The sequence below is a fragment of the Pelecanus crispus genome, chromosome 9 (genome assembly GCF_030463565.1).
Source record: "Pelecanus crispus isolate bPelCri1 chromosome 9, bPelCri1.pri, whole genome shotgun sequence".
Classification (NCBI taxonomy): domain Eukaryota; kingdom Metazoa; phylum Chordata; class Aves; order Pelecaniformes; family Pelecanidae; genus Pelecanus; species Pelecanus crispus.
Window position 1 is genome coordinate 6,366,148 of NC_134651.1, and position 16,172 is coordinate 6,382,319.

General features: G+C 44.4%; 2 protein-coding genes across 3 annotated transcripts in view; one reads left to right on the forward strand and one right to left on the reverse strand.

The window, feature by feature from the left end:
- Positions 1-16,172, reverse strand: part of EIF5A2 (eukaryotic translation initiation factor 5A2) — a 472,944-nt gene that overhangs the window by 350,159 nt on the left and 106,613 nt on the right. The window lies entirely within an intron of this gene.
- On the forward strand, positions 5,885-15,877 carry CLDN11 (claudin 11). The gene is made up of 3 exons (XM_075717015.1): positions 5,885-6,110; positions 8,922-9,086; positions 15,645-15,877. Exons 1-3 carry the CDS (start codon positions 5,885-5,887, stop codon positions 15,875-15,877), a joined length of 624 nt encoding a protein of 207 aa, XP_075573130.1.

Consider the following 16,172-nt stretch of genomic DNA (forward strand, 5'->3'; position numbering starts at 1 on the left):
TCCGTCATTAGGTCCTTGCTTTTAGTCGTAGCATGCTCATTTTATGTATTATTATTTGTTTTGCCTTCAGTTACTGCTTGCTGATCTGCTGATCTGAGGCAGGACGTCATTTTCCCGAGTAGTTGTGACATGAAGCCTTTAGGAAAAAATCCTAAAATTGTCCGTAATTTTGAAAGTTGCATTATTGAACACCTAGACCAAGATCAAAGTTGCCTAGTGTGCCTACAAAGTAAGTAGGATTCAAGATGAATATCTAGTTCGCTCCTGTGCTTTTTTAAAAGAGAACTTTCACATACTTTGTGTACTCTAATGAACAAGAAAATAGATGAGCTTAGAGAGTAAAACTCTTGTAATTTTGGCAGTCTGAAAGCACCCTCGTTCACAGTGTAGCCATGTATCCCTAGACGAAAGAGATTTTTATCTAAATCTCCAAACTTAACTAAGTCTGTGTTTTAGTTTTTGTAAAGCATATCGTTTAGCTTGGGTATTTAGATAAATGTAGTTATGTTTCACATTCTTAAACTAATTTTATTCTATATTTAATATATTAATAGCTTAGGTGTAAAATCATTTGTATATAGTAAAGGCATAATGCAATTAGTGAAGTAGGAAAAGTTGAGTGGGAGCATAAAGCTACTGGTGGCCTGAAAAAATAAGGCCCATATTTTAGAAGTCACAACGTTTTATTCATACATTCTTGTTTTATATCAGGGGAGGGGATAGCTAGAATGTGTTATGAAATTTTTGGAAAACTTTCCTAGCATTAGTCGTGAAGGTGGCCTTGAAATGCTGTCATGGTCAGCTTCCTAGAATTCATTTGTTTGTAGAGTATATATTTTGATTGTCAGTAAAGATAACAACTTTGTATTTTTTCTGCACTTAATTCGTGTAATTAATCCACAGAACAGAATTTTCTATAACATAGTGAAGTCAGCAAAAGACGTAATTACAGCTACCTGTTAATCTGTGCTTGCAATATTTCAGTAATTTTATTTAAGCTGTCACTAGGAAGCAGCAGAAAGCTGCAAATTTCAATTTTCTTTTTGCTCATTGCATTTGTAGTGCAAGTATTTATCAGTTTTCATTACGGAAAGCTTGTAGAATTTTCTATTTGTTGCATATTTCTATTTCAAACAGCTCCATTTCTTAGCTTTTGTGAAAGCAGCTATTGCTTACAAATTACACGACAATTTTGTAGTGTGTCTCCATTTCTTAGAAAATTGTGGGGGGGGGTTCAGGGTTAGTGGTTCAGTTGAAAAATGCTTGAAAAACGAGTTTTAAGCACTTCATCAAGCACAGCAAACAAATGGTATAAAATTTTGCTATTTGAAAATTGATTAACAGTATCAATTGAATTTTTTTTCTTCAAATATAGATACCTCACTTAAAGGAAAGCACAGTTGTACTGTATTTAAACTAATTCTAGGAAATAATAAAAAGTTGGTCTAAAATATTTTGTTGCTATTATGTTGCTTTCTGTGATTGACAAAACCTGTTTTTGTGTTTTCATACTCACTCTCAAAAGTATTTATTCATGTTGACATGCCAGTATAATTATCTTAATAAATTACAGAAAGTAGCTGCAAACCAGCAGAGTCTGTGTGAGCTCAAGGCAACAGGTTGAATGACTATTCTGAAACCGTAGTAGAAGCCTGTGAAAAATGATCAGTGCATTCAACAATTTTTAATACTTTGCCAATGATGTACAGTCTTAGAGTTGCTGTGGTTGCATTACATGACACACAAAACTGTCCTCTACCTCACGTGAGATTTAACAGATATTTTATATGGTTTTAGTAAACAAGATGCATCTATCTGGTCACTTAGTTTACAAATTTTGAATTATATTTATTGAAACATGACATACTGTGCTCTTAGCTTATACCTCAATTGTATTTTGTGCTGTTATCCATTTTCATGCCTTGTAAATACCTGTATAGATTGTGGATTCAAAAACAAATAAAGAACTGTAATGTCAGAATACTTGTCTTTGTAATATTTTTGAACACTGATGCCTGAACTGGACTTTTTGAAAGATGTTTAACAGCGGTGCTTTTCCAGGGAGGACGGAGTCTTCCTTGCTTTGATTACAGTAAATTAAAACTCCCTGCAGGGATGTCCTGCAGCAGGTCCCCAGTTTTCTAAAGGGCATTTTTAGCAAAATCTACAAGATCAATAGCCCTCCCTCACCACGAGTCCATTTTCTAAACCTCTTACGGCTCTGTGAAGGTATTATTGACACTAAGATTTCTATGTATCTTGACATAAAGTTGGTGTTTATACGTGTAAATACAACCACTCGTGTATTTGGCATGTTCTCTGGTGCACAGCTTTTGTTGCTTAGTTGACTGCTTGAGCAGTGTTTGAGTTGTTCACACCTCTCCTTAGCAGCTTGGTAATGAACAAGAGAAAAATCCCACATCACCATATAAAATGCTGGGATTTATGAAAAGTTAAAATCAGAAATGAGAATTATACTTTATTTGCTGATGGAAAATATGCCCTACAGTGACTCTCGGGAGTTCTTAGTTTCTGTAAATCACGTGGTTAGCTTCCTTAACATTTTTTTTTTCTTTTACTACAAATAGTATTTTGGAGATTTTCTAGGTGATTTTATTCATAGTGAGGGTTTGAGGTTTTTTGACAGATAAGCAAACGCGGTCCCATACACACACTCAGATTTCCTTCCCCTTGGAGCAAAAATGCTTTGTCCTTGTTTTAAGGTACTGGTCTTGCATATAGGAATTCTTGATTGTTTCAGATTATTGCAAACCCTTAATGCTACCACGTACTTGCCTGTATTTTACAGCTGAAGAGAGAAATGAGCAGTATTGACCAGGATGAAGATATAATTGGTAATATTTTAATGAGCTCGGCTGTTAGTATGGAAGAAAATGAACAACTAGCTGTACCACTTCAAGAGTTAACCCTGTTTATTTCTGTATTCCATGTTATATTTTTATACTGCTGTATTTCCAAGCAAGGGAGAAGCTATCAGGCTGAAAACCCTGCAAAGAAAAAGTTGAAGGTGAGTCATTTGTACGAGAAAAAGTCATAGGGTGTTGATAACTTGTGTAAGCATGAGTAATTGCAACACATGTAGTTTGTCGGAGAAAACAATGCTGATCAAGGAAAAACTGCTTGAGTGACAGGGTAAAAGGATTGATTTTTAAGGTATTCACACTGTGGCTGAAATAAATGCATGTGTAGCACTTGGTTTAAAACTGGCAAATTTTAAGAATATTGCCCTACGTGTGTCAGTTTATTTAGCATATCGCTGGCAAGTCATTCTTCTTGGTTACTTATTTTATTGGTCTAGCGAATCATTGTTCACTTGTAGCATACTACCTTAGATTCACTTAAATATTGGTAGCGTTATTTATAATAGTAACAAAATAGTAAATATTTCTTGTCCCTTTTGACTTTAATGAAGACATTCAGCTGTGCCCGATGGGCACCAGATCGAGTACTGTTGAACAGTACTAGTTACTGAAGTGTAAAATTCACTTCTTGCCAGTTGAGCTGCTGCGCATTCTTTGAAGTGTGAAGCATTTGTGAAGGAAGACGTGGCAGCGCAAGAAGCTTTTGTGGTTATGGAGTTGGTCTCGTAACTGTAGGAGACTGAATTGCAGTAGGAAGTGTCCACAGCCTTCCAATTTGTATGCTGCAGCATTTAAAAACATCGGGGTTTGTGCATTAGGGTGTGCGTGCACTGTCACCATGTAAAGCGCTTCTAATCTCAGCCTTGGGATGAAATGAGATATCAAGATGTTGCGAACTTTTCTGGTATTTTAAAGAAAAATGAAATACTTCAAAGTATATTAGAAATCTAAGTATTAGCATGATTCAGGTAAAATGCATGGTTTCTAACCTCCGAAGGGCTGCGTGGTGACAGTATCGTTGGATGACAGAGGGTGGGATCAATCATCCCAAAGCGGTTAAGTATCCTCATGCCTGGCATTAATCAAAAAGCGGTATTAAGCTATGTGCATTTCTAGGTGATACAAACAGATCAGATGTTTAATTTACAGAATGCTGTAAAGTTAGATTGAGGAAATGCTAGACTGAAAATTGCAAACTGAGTCAGTGAAGGGGAGAGGCAGGAACGTGTTCATCTGTCAGCTTGTCTCCTTCCAAATTCAGGAGGTGACGTGTGATCTGTCCGATGGAACAAAACTAGTTTCACTCGAGAGATGACAAGTTTATCACCTGAGTAATAAATAAGCAGGAATATTGTGTGGGGAATGATTAAATCCATCTAGAACTGAAGCCTAGACAACGTGAAAAGGGTGGTTGGATGTAAGTAACAGCGTGCTGCACCTGAAGTGGGTGCAGTAGAAGAATGAGCCACGCAGAAAGGTGGAATCGCATCCGGAAAGTCAAGGGAAGGCCAGCTGGCACCACAGCTTCACGACAGCAAAAAACCACGGGGTAACCGACAATATAAACCAAATGTGAACACAATTATTAGGTTTCTATTTATTATAAAAGCTCCTCTTCAAAAGTAATTTTCAGTTATTTAGGTAGTAACTCCAGTGTTCAGATGAAGCTTTGACAAAACAAAACCGTGGCCTCATGTCCTGAAATTTTGAATCTAAGGAACGTGTCACAAATGAAGCTTGGGGTGGTCTCGTTCATGTTTTTCACTTCATTTGCTAAAGAACGGGAAAAAATACTGTTGGATGAAGGGCAGGATATATTTTCATTCCCCGCACGTTAATCTTGGAGTGTAGCTTCCCATATTTCTTTTTCGCGAACAGCTCTAGGAATGAATCAAATTCATTGTTCTGTCATTTTCTCGTCCGGTTTTCCCTTCCCCGTGCAATGCGGACGGCTCTCCGCTAGTGGTCTCTCCAGGCACGTTTTATCTGCCTAGATCCAAACCTTCCCTTTGCAAAATTAAAAGCACTGGCGGCCACACAATGATAAAATTTCATTAGGGATGTGTTGGCACCCGATAACACATATATCTGTCTTTGTGAAAATACAAAGTAAAATTAGGAAAATATCCCGCCTGCCTATTTCTCCTGATGCAGAATGGGCTGTGAAGTTTTTTCTTCTTTTGACATTTTGGAGTGGGCTGTTCCTTGTTCTATCAAGTAGACAAAAATTTACGCCCATAATGAGTCTGAGTAAAAAGCCGCTCATTTTAATTTTAGCATTCCAAAGTGGAAATAAAGTGCTGATAAACACATCTTTAAGACCCTGTGAGTGTTAGTTAGTACTTCTGAATACCCAGGCACAAGCAGAGAATGTGGTGATGGGTCTCTCATGTTTTTGCAGTTACTGAAAACATCAGGAAAAACCCAAGACTGATTTTGTCCTTTTACTGCAGCCGTGCTGATGGCTTTGGTGGGATGAAAATTCCACCTCTTGAGTAACTCTGTCCACCACGTTTCTTGCCCTGTCGTTCCATGAAGAGGTACCAGTGTGATCATTTGCCTTCAGCTCGAAAACACTGCCTTGATTTTTCTCCCTTGATGCTAAATTTTGAATAGTCAGGCTGTTTGTGTTTGAATAAAGCAGCCCGGTTTGTTTTTCAAGCGCGGGTGGGTGCAATTCTGCATCTCCTCCTCTCCACGCCCTCCTTCCCCTCCGACTCTCCTGAGGAACTGGCAGAAGTTGGGGCTCCCCGCTCGCTCCTCCCATGCGTTATGGAGCTGGAGGCAGCTCTGACCCCTCCCAGGGAGGGAGCTGGGCAGAGGCAGCCGAGTGCCTGCAGCAGCGCCTGATCAGGGACCTCGTCCTACCAAAGCCCCGTCCCTCCTGCTCGCAGCTCGCGGTAGGTCCCAGCAGCCGGGATCCGCAGCGGGGAGCTCCCGGCTGGCTTTGCTGAACCCCTGTGGGCGCTCTCCCGTCCAGCGTGCCCCACCAAGGGATCGACATGGTGGCCACCTGCCTGCACCTGGCCGGATTTGTCTGCAGTTTTATAGGGTGGATCGGGGTGGTTGTGGCAACGGCCACCAACGACTGGGTGGTGACTTGTGGCTACACCATTACCACCTGCAGGAAAATGGATGAGCTGGGGTCCAAGGGGCTGTGGGCAGACTGCGTCATGGCGACAGGTCTCTATCACTGCAAGCCTCTCGTGGACATCCTCATCCTGCCAGGTACGTGTGCCCCGTCCTCCCCCTTCCCACCCGGAGGTGAGGAGCGAAGCCTTGCTCCGAGCAGTGCCGGTCCTGCTGCCGGAGGAACTGATGGCGAAGCTCCTTCAACTTCATCAGCGCAGGAGATAGCCTGTTAAATACGCTAAAGGATGCGTACGGCAGTTCTTAACATGATTCTCATGAAGTTATACCTGGTTTTAATCATACCTAGGTATCATGTGTTATCTGGGGCTATTAATGTCCAGTTAATGTTTAATCGTTGCTCAACGCTCGCTGTTCCTTTCACATCTCATATCTAGATTGCATTGCAAAACCAGATATAGTATAGCGAGGTGTAACAAGAGTACTTTGAGATGTAACAGAGTATTTCGCGTTTTGCTTTGAGATGACGATGAACTATTACAAATGTTAAGGTTCTATTCCTTAAAATGATTTTGAGTATAATCAATCTTTCGGCATCTATTATTAATGCTGCTGTGGCTTTTAATCTTTTGGAAGATTGTCACTAATCTTGATGCTCTCGTGCTTCCCACATGTTCTAAGGCGAGACAGAACTTCTACATGGCAAACAGATGTAACTACTTTTAACTTCTCTTGATATTTTCCGACTGTACAGTAATTTTCATCTAGTTTACTGCAAAGCAAAAAGTAAGCAAGGTGTTTCATCAGTATTAATCCATCTTTTGAGCTAATTAAACCTGCCAAAGTCCTGTGTGGTCTTGTCCCTGTAAGTTTAGTTACTGATCTTACCTATTTCAATCCCTGCTAACTCTGTAGCGCTTTTTCATTCTGCTATGTTTTAGATTGCACCTCCTCTAGCATTTCACAGATGCCTCTTCCAAAGCTGACAGGGTAGAAATAACCATTCCTTGTAGTTTTCTTTCATGTTTCCTTATTTATTTGTTTAAACTGTTGTGAAAATCATTTCACAAGAGGTTAGAAACATTATTCCCAAATTTCTCTCTGTTACAGAGCCTTGTCTGTATCACATCGTGCTTAGCAATATTGAATCTCTCAGACTAGCTCCTATTCTCCCTTCGCCTGTCTATGTACACTTTTATTTTAGTGGGTTTACCTTCCTTATTGCTACTCCTGTTCAATATGATCCGGCAGAGAAGACAGAGAAAAGGCTTGCCCCAAAGAAACATTATTGAATGAAATTTAATAAATAGGTAAATAGGTCTTTCAGCAGCAGAAAGCAATGCTTCGCTCCAGTAGAAACAAATCACAAAATGAGATGCTTCTGCTTGTAACCCATTTGATACCCACAGCTTTCCATGGGAGAGAAATTTATCCTGGTGTGCCCAATAGCTGAAATGTATTTAGAGTCTCTCGTCGCCTGAGTCAAGTCTTCAAAACAAGTTGTGTTTGTATTCTCGTTTAATCAGGCTTGATTGCACAGAAACCACACTGAGCACTGCCAGCTCCTTTGTTTAGGGTCTCATTTTTTGCCCTGAACTCCTCAGGTAACTTTTTTGTTACGTTTCCTCTTGAAAAAAATCAAGCAAACATTCAATATACACAGAGTCTGCATTTCCAGGAACAGTAAAATCCTCATTCCTGGTGTCTTACTTGTATGTCAGCCGGACTTTCTTGAGGCCCCTGTTTGCTGATGCTGTTTGAAGCATCATGAAACTCCATGTCTGCATGTAGCAACTTCGTTTTGTTAAGAAGAGGGGGAAAGAGGGCCAGCAACCTCGCTCTGCTGAGACTGTCCCAAGAGCTGGTGGAGACTCGCCAAGCGCTGGAGCAAATCCGACACTGATTCTTCTTCTTTTGCATGCAGTAATGACCTGGTTTTATTTACTTATATATAATTTTTCTATTTTATATAAAAATTAATATAGAAATTATATCTAAATTAATTTTATATATACATAAAATATATAAAAATATAAAAAGATTGGTACATTATTATACAAAGTCCCCCACAGACTGGTAGAAACAGCACGTCCCTGCCCAGCACACCCGCAGTCCCCATCCCCTGTTGTTCTTCGCCACCTTGTGTAGGCTGCCGCTGCACGGGGGCAGGCAGGAGAGGGGTGGCAACTGATGAAATGCCAGGGAATCCCGTGATGTCCGTAGGGACCCAGAGGAATAATGTGGCCCTTGGTTACGGCCGCTCAAGCAACTCTGCAAGGTGCAGTCGTTTCTTCTCCCTAAGGAAGAGCCGTGCCAGCGGTCAGCTCGAGCCGTGGGACTCCTCCGAAATGCTGCTACCAGGCTGGAATCCCGAGGTGCAGCATCGGGACGTGGCTGTTGGTGAGCGTCCCTCCTCTGCCCGAGCCAACAGTCCTCAGCTCCTCAGGGCAGCTGGTGGTAGCATCTCATGGACCTGCATGTTTCAGCAGTGGGTCTTCAACTATTCAGCCCTCCTCTGGGTGACTATGGACCTCCTCTGCTCACAGCAAGCTGTTCTTTAAGACCTGAAATTCTTATTATTTAACCAAGGCTGTCTTTGTAAAGATACAGGAAAACTTCTTCCTAGCTGTTTCTCTTACTTTCCCTTCCCGTATTTCCCAGCTCCATGATTTCTCAGTGTCTTGCTGGGAAGAGCTTGTGTTTTCCAGGCAGTGCTATTTGTTCATTGGAAAATTTTGAGCTTGCACATCCCGTGTTTGCGCACTGCCTGCTGTACTGCGGTCTCACTCTCTTATGCCTGGTGAAGATTTAATTGTTTACACAGAGGATTGAACCTGTCTCCTGTTCTCCATGCAAGTCTTGGGAGCTGATCTAACAGGAGCCTTTGTCCAAAGGTCTCCTTCTCTTGTGCCAAATGACTAAAATCCTCTTTCTTTGCCTTGCCAACAGGGTATGTCCAAGCATGTCGAGCACTGATGATTGCCGCCTCCGTCCTGGGTCTTCCCGCTATCTTCTTGCTGATAACGGTCTTGCCCTGCATCCGGATGGGCCATGAGCCTGGAGCTGCCAAGTACCGGCGGTCCCAGCTGGGAGGGATCCTCATCATCCTCCTGGGTAAGGCGCCCACCGGCCCCGCGTGTGTGCGGAGCTGGAGGTGGTCTTCTGCTCCAGGATGGTGTGCTGCAAGCTCGTTGAGCGTGTTCACCTGAGAGATTGTCCAGGCTGGGCTGACCCTGAAGGTCTCCAGCATCACTGCACTCTGTGGGGCGAACAAAAGGCATGACCAGGAGTGGGAAGACAAAGACAGGAGGCAGGGGACAAAGCAGAGAGAAGAGGAGAGGGCTGCGAACCCTACTGTGCATTGTCTTGTGGAGTCCTCGGGCATGGCCACTGCCTGTGCCTGCGGGAGGGCGATAGCCGTCGCGCACAGGCAGCTGCCTGCGCGTGCTGGTTTTGCTGGTTCGCTGCGGAAGCGATGCTGTTCTTGGAAAAGGGTCTAAACTTCCGAGCTGCTTACAGGGAACGGATAGCCTCTGAATTTTTCCTGAGTATCACAGCTGCAGCCGGGTCAAAGTAAGCTGAGGTGTGTGCGAAGGGAAGCCCACGGCTGAGGGGGTTCTGGTGCTGTGGGGACAGCAGGGGAGGGAGCAAGGAGGTGGCATGGACCTGGGAAGAGGGATGACATGTCCCTGTGCCTCCCAACCCCCTCTGCCCAGCCTTACCCTTGGCCTCCATGTTCCCCTGGGAATTTCTTCCCATCCTCAGTGCCTGTGGAGGAGATTGTTTTGAGCAGCACAGACTGGAGCTCATTGTCCCCAATGCAACACCTGCATGTTCTTGAAGCCTCGTCATCTCAGCAACAGGCTGCCGTGCCTTGTTTTTACCCGTCTGTGTGGCAGAGGAGGAGGGGTGAGGGAAAGTGGCCTCTTTGTGTGGCTCTGCTGGTCGCTGGCAGCCCGCGCTGACATCATGCCCATCTTCTTTCTTCTTCTTCTCCTTATTTTTTTTCAAGTGGGCACTGGATATAGCTGCACGCTCGGAGGGGCTGTCCTCTGGATGCTCCTTCCTTGCAAGCGGTCTCTCCTCCGGTGCCTTGGTGAGAAGCAGATCGTACAAGTCGGCACATCTGAAATCTAAGGGACTGAGACCAAGGGGGCCGTTCAACATCTGTGGGGTTTAAGGGCACATTGCCACAGCTGGAAGTCCTAAAATCAGCTTTATAGGGCCTGCCTAGGACATCCCAATTGTCAACAGCCACATTAGAGAGCTGTTGGAATGTGGCCTTCATCCCTGTCCTGAAAGCTTGAGTCATATATTTGAGCTCAGCAAAGTGAAAGAAAAAGTGGGGGTTTTCTGCCTGTGAATGAAATTTTAGTGCCGGAGGAGTCTGCTTTGCCGGATTTCCCCTGCCCAGGATGGGGGAGGCCTTGCAGAGCTGCACTTTGTGGCAAAACAAATGCGAGTTTTCAGTTCCAGTCAAGGAGAACCGTGCTGTAGATCAGCCCCGTTTGCATGGCTGCAGACGTGGAGGCAAGAGTATTGCGAGTATTGCCCCTAAATCTGCTTTGCCGATGGGCAACAGAATTACAGGGCCAGCACACGCGGCAGACAAATTGCAGTGGCAATATTGGGTAACGCCACGCTAGAACCAGTGAAATCCCATATCTTGCAGCATTGCACCGGGGATTTGGGGTCTTGTGTGCCACTCTCCTGTCCTGGGCTTGCTGTGGCGTAACACCAGGGAAGAGAATAGTTGTACAAGGATGGAGGAGAGGGGTTGCGGTGCTCCATAAGCCAGGCTCCTCTCTGCCTCAGAACATGGTTTTCCCACTAAGTAGATCCTGGGAGGAAAGGAAATGTGTATTTGCACACACATGGGCAGGCAAATGCTCTTTGGGTCGGATTTGGACTTCTTGCTGATTTTTACTCCTGTGAGTTTTGAAGCATCTGCAGGTGAAGTGGTTTGCTCACGTCACTGATGTCCTGAGTGATCTGGGCTGGGAACAGCAGCCTGGTCACAGTGTTTTAGTCACAATTACAATAATGCTCTTTTTGTCAGATCACAGATGAAGAATAAATAAGCTCCTTTTGCCCCTAAGTTTTTTTTTTTTTTAAAAAAAAACCAAACCAACCCACATTTATTTTCACAACCCCTAAATTTTTCCAGGCTGATCAGCAAGACAGTCCCTTTGGAAGAAGAATAATGTACAAAGCTTGGGACTTTGACATTATTTAAGATGATTAATGATCTGTTATTTGCAGAATGAGGTGTTACCGTTCCAAAGCATTTAATAAGCATGAATCAAGCCTCAAAAGTCATAATACTGACTTAAAATTAATTATATTCTAGAAGTAATATGCCCTGGACTGTTCTTATTTACCCTCTGGCCACTAAACTCTCTTTTGTGGTTTTCCCCAACCGCATGGGTTTCCAGCCTTTTCCTCTAAGTGGAGACCAACTCCCAGAGCTCTGGTTAAAAGAAAACAAACCCCCAAATGCTCACTAATGTAGCAAAAGTAGAGAGTGGAGATCGGGGAGCTGGCCCCATGGCAAACTTCATTTGTTGCTCGGGGAAGGGATGGCGGTTTGTCACTGAAATTTATTAAAAAGGAAAACGGGGGTTGAAAGAGTGTGGAAAAAAAACCCCAACAAACCAAAAAAAGTTGAAAACTTGCCAGGAAAACAATGGGCTCAGATATTCCATTGATTTTTCTGCCCGCTGATAATAGCAGGCTGCAGAGTACAACCTGTGTGCACGCCCTCCTATCCTGCCTGCTGATGTATTTATGTCTTTGCTTCATCCTATCTGTCCAAGAGAACTGATTTATTGCCGAAAACAACCATCAGCAGAGGTTTGCTCTGAGCCAGTATGAAAACATTTCATACGCTAGTGTTGATGGAAAAACCCTGGCCCGTTCTGTGTTGTTGATACTAATTTGGGGGACCCCGTGCTGGTAACCATGCGGGCATTTTCCTGGTGGAGGTGAGGGACTCAAGACACTGGAAAACACAGATGAAAAACACATTAGTTATTGGCAATTACTACTGCAAAGTGACTGTATTAGCTATTGTATACTAAATAAAGGATAGTAATAAGTTTTTCTGGACACTGCATGAGATTTACTTGTAAAACCATAGATATCACGATAAAAAGATTGCCTTGAATGTAGGGAAAAAAAAAAAAAATCATGGATATCTATTATTTCAACCAAATGCTTTGAAAGAGAAATCTGTGTGACTTTGAGTCAGCGACTCAGAATGATTAAATTTAGCTGTGAAAGAGAAGTATTCTTTCTTCCGCAGAAAGCCTTTAACTTACTGTTAAGGAATTTGGCAGGGACTCGCTGCCCCTTGAGTTAGAGTCACCCTGCTCTATCTCCCCCACCTCCCCAAGCACCTTCTGTGCTTCTTGCCTATGCGTACTTCCATCCGATTACAACACGCCTGTAACGTAGAACACTGAGAGTTTCAGCTCAACGGATTGAGCCGCTGCAAGTCCGCAGTCAAAAAGGACTTGGAAATGCTGGGAGGCTGGGATGTGTCCCTGTGGATTCGCAGCGATCTGACGGAGCGAGGACAACCACGCCGTCTGTTACTGAGATGACTTTTGCAGGTAGAGGCAGTGGCTTTTACAGGGCTGCCTACTCGAGCTGCAAAAAGCAGGCAAGCTTTCCAGCACGTGTGTGCCCTTAAGCATGCCTGTTTTTCCAGCTAACATAGTTGGTCTAGTAGAAAATATTCCTTCTGTTTGCAGACTTCCTTTTACTTTTCTGCTAGACTATATTGACTACAGCAGCTCTACTGTCTGAAGGCATTCGTATTTAGGGAGAGGCAAAGGGTCTCTCAGCATCAGCGCAAAAGAAAAGGGGTAATAATTTCTGTTCAAAGAGTTTGTCCTTGTAGGCAGTCCTATTTTAGTCCTTGAAACTTGCCCTAAAATGCCTTTTCCAACCCCTTTGGGCTTCTTGGCAAATCAACTTTTTTCCAGCCTCTCTCTGTGATACAGCTAGACCAAAATTTGAGTTCACCAAGAGATGTTGCAATTGCAGACCGTCCTTTTCACATCTTCCAGCGGATTTACAACCCAATCTAATCTATGCAGAGCGATGAAATCCAGTCCTGTTTCAGGGCGTTCCTCTTGCTGGGCAACGGGGTCACTGGTGACTGACGGCAGCTGGTAGCCTCCGAAGACAAAGAGGTCAAACTGGCCCATGCAAAGTCCTTGGCTTGTGTTTCACAGCTTTCTAGTATTGTCAGCATTAAAATAAGGTGGTTTTACATGTAGTTGAGCCACGTGCACAAGAGATGCCATTGTGTTAGTGTCTCTGAGAGCTCTTCTCACCCCAGCGCAAGTGTTTTCTTCGGTCCTCTGTTGTGGGGGAGGGTCTGGATAGATAAGGCTCTTATAGTCTATGGACATAAATATACATATAGCTATCTATATTGACTGCTGACAGAAAAAGAAAAGATGATTGTGTTTTTTCGGACAACAAAGAAGCTTTTTTTCTGGAGCCCATTAGAACGCTTTGTGGATTCCCAACTGATACATTTTTGTTTTAAAGCATTAGAGGCTCATGAGCTGTTTGCAGGACTGACCCACACGCAGCAGAAATGCTGTTCTCCCCTCCCTGCCTTCTCCAGAAATTCCTTCCAAAGCCGCAGGGTCCTTGCTTTGAGGAGGCCCCAAATTATTACATGGCTTTATTAGCATCCTTCAAATGTTCTTCTCTTTTCCATAAGAAAATATTTTCTCTCACAATAACTGCAGCTATTGGGGATGGGTTTTCTGCTGTACCGGCCAGGAGCTATGGTTTGTTCTCCATTTTAACTAAACAATTTTATTTTTAATCTCTCCCCCTTTTTTTTCCCTCTTGCAACCTTAACTTTTTGACACTGCCTCCAGATACCTTTTAACGCGGTCGGTGGAAATCTGTAACGCTGCCACGGTCCTGTTATTGTTTTGCTCTGATTCTCTGATAGCCACAAGGATGGAGTCCTGCACAGCTTGTCCCGGAGGCAAATAAATATTGACAGATTAATTCTTCTCAGATGTACAGGCCATAAAAGAGTATTGTTTTAGGACCTGCTCCTGTGAGGTGATTCACACCATCCACTCCCATTGCCCTCGGTGCGTGTGAGGACTTTGCAGGATGGAGGTAGGACCCTTAGCGAGGGTAGCGAGTGTGACCTTGTGTAGCACAAGGAGAATGCAGGGCACATGTTGTCTCCCTGCTTTGAGCAAACCACGCGTGTGTGCTTGGAGCAAACCATGCGTGTGTGCTTGGAGCAAACCACGCGTGTGTGCTTTGAGCAAGCCACGCGTGCGTGCTTTGAGCAAACCATGCGTGTGTGCTTTGAGCAAACCACGCATGTGTGCTTGGAGAAAACCACGCGTGCGTGCTTTGAGCAAACCACGCGTGTGTGCTTGGAGGAAACCACGCGTGTGTGCTTTGAGCAAACCACGCGTGTGTGCTTGGAGCAAACCACGCGTGTGTGCTTTGTGCAAACCACGCGTGTGTGCTTTGAGCAAACCACGCGTGTGTGCTTTGAGCAAACCACACACGTGTGCTTGGAGCAAACCACGCGTGCGTGCTGCACACTGAACACACTGTGATCTCTAGCCTGGCTACCCGCAAAGTGTTGAATTCGAGCCCGCGTTACTGTCCTGAGGGTATCTACTTCACATGTCACCTGCCTAGCAGTCCTCGCAGCCTTCCTGTTTTTCATGGAGAAAAACTATGGAATTTCAAGCAAAATTTGAAGCCCTCAGTCATTTTTTTTACCCACTGTGGACTCTAGGTAAAATACTGTTTTCCCTTCAGATGAGGTCCCATTTCAATTCAATTCAATAGGTTTCTGGAGAGCCTTGCTGGGTTTGTCCCCATCCCTTGATATAGAGAAATTTTCCATAGGGAAATCTGCTTTCCGGAGTTGTGATACATTTCCTTCTCCATAAAAAAAAAACCCAACAATGCTGTACTGCGGCTTATTTTGTCCCTGCCCATTTTCTGCTTGTATTTTTATAAACCCTTCTCTGTCTTGCTAAGTGCTGGGATATTTCGTTAAAGTTTATGTGACCATTCAGTACAGCAACTGCAGTGATGCTGATTGACGTGGGCTGAGAATGTGGCACGTGAGTTCATGCAGAAATGTGATTTAAAATGTGATTTAAAATGTGATTTAAACCAGTTGACTCTGGGCCACTGATTTTACTGTCTCACCGATGCGTACGGCTTTCATGGTCTTGCTTCATATCTAATCTATTCCTAATTCTGCAGCTCTCCAGAGCATCCATTTCAGGGATGACTTTCATGCTTCCCCCTTAAAGATGTTTCTAGGGAACAAATCTGTTTCCCCTGTAACAAATATATCAGATTGTGTCAAGCAGCAGTTGTTTTTTCTTTTTTTTTGTTGGTGCCTGAGAGAGATGGCTGTTCTCTCTTGATCTCTCTCTCCCTGCGAGGCTCCCACGCTGCCTCCTGCTCGGAGATCTCTTGGACCAAGCCCTGATGCTGACGCTGCTGGGCCCCACCGTGGGACAGCAAGGGAGCAGGGATTGGGCTTCCCCTCTGGCCCCTGTCCTGCAGAGCCTTCCCTCCCCTTTGGCGTGCTTTGTGTCCCCATGGTGGGGTGACACGCGGGAGTTACCTTTCCTTTCCATCTCTCCCCAGCCATGTGCGGCGTCGTTGCGACGATCTGGTTCCCCGTGTGCGCCCACCGCGAGACCACCATTATGAGCTTCGGCTACTCCCTGTACACGGGCTGGATCGGCTCTGCCCTCTGCCTCTTCGGCGGCTGCGTCATCGTCTGCTGCTCGGGAGATGCCCAGACGTTCGGTGAAAACCGGTTCTACTACGCCTCGGGATCCAGCTCCCCTACCCACGCGAAGAGCGCTCACGTGTAAGCGTCCTGGGGATGTCCCACGGCTGCCGTCAGATGCTTTGGCTGGTGGGTTTGTGTGCCCTGGGTTTGCTTCTACTGACACACACTGCTGTCAGGCTCCCAGGGGAAGATTTAGAAAAGCAGCACAAATGTCTGGTAGTTCGAAGCGTTATTCTCCCCATCTGTTCCCCCCCTTCTCTAGAAAGAAAGCTCCAGCCAGCCTTACCTCTTGGTCCTCCCCATTTTGACCTGACCACTTGCCCCATCTTCTTGCAGTCAGGATGACTCAGAGGGTTGGGGGTTGTCATGTGGGTTTC

Bases quoted from the DNA above. Each gene is read 5' to 3' on its own strand.
- CLDN11 (XM_075717015.1), top strand. From the start codon at position 5,885: ATGGTGGCCACCTGCCTGCACCTGGCCGGATTTGTCTGCAGTTTTATA. The intron at 6,111-8,921 runs GTACGTGTGCCC...CCTTGCCAACAG, and splicing joins GGACATCCTCATCCTGCCAG to GGTATGTCCAAGCATGTCGA. The intron at 9,087-15,644 runs GTAAGGCGCCCA...ATCTCTCCCCAG, and splicing joins GATCCTCATCATCCTCCTGG to CCATGTGCGGCGTCGTTGCG.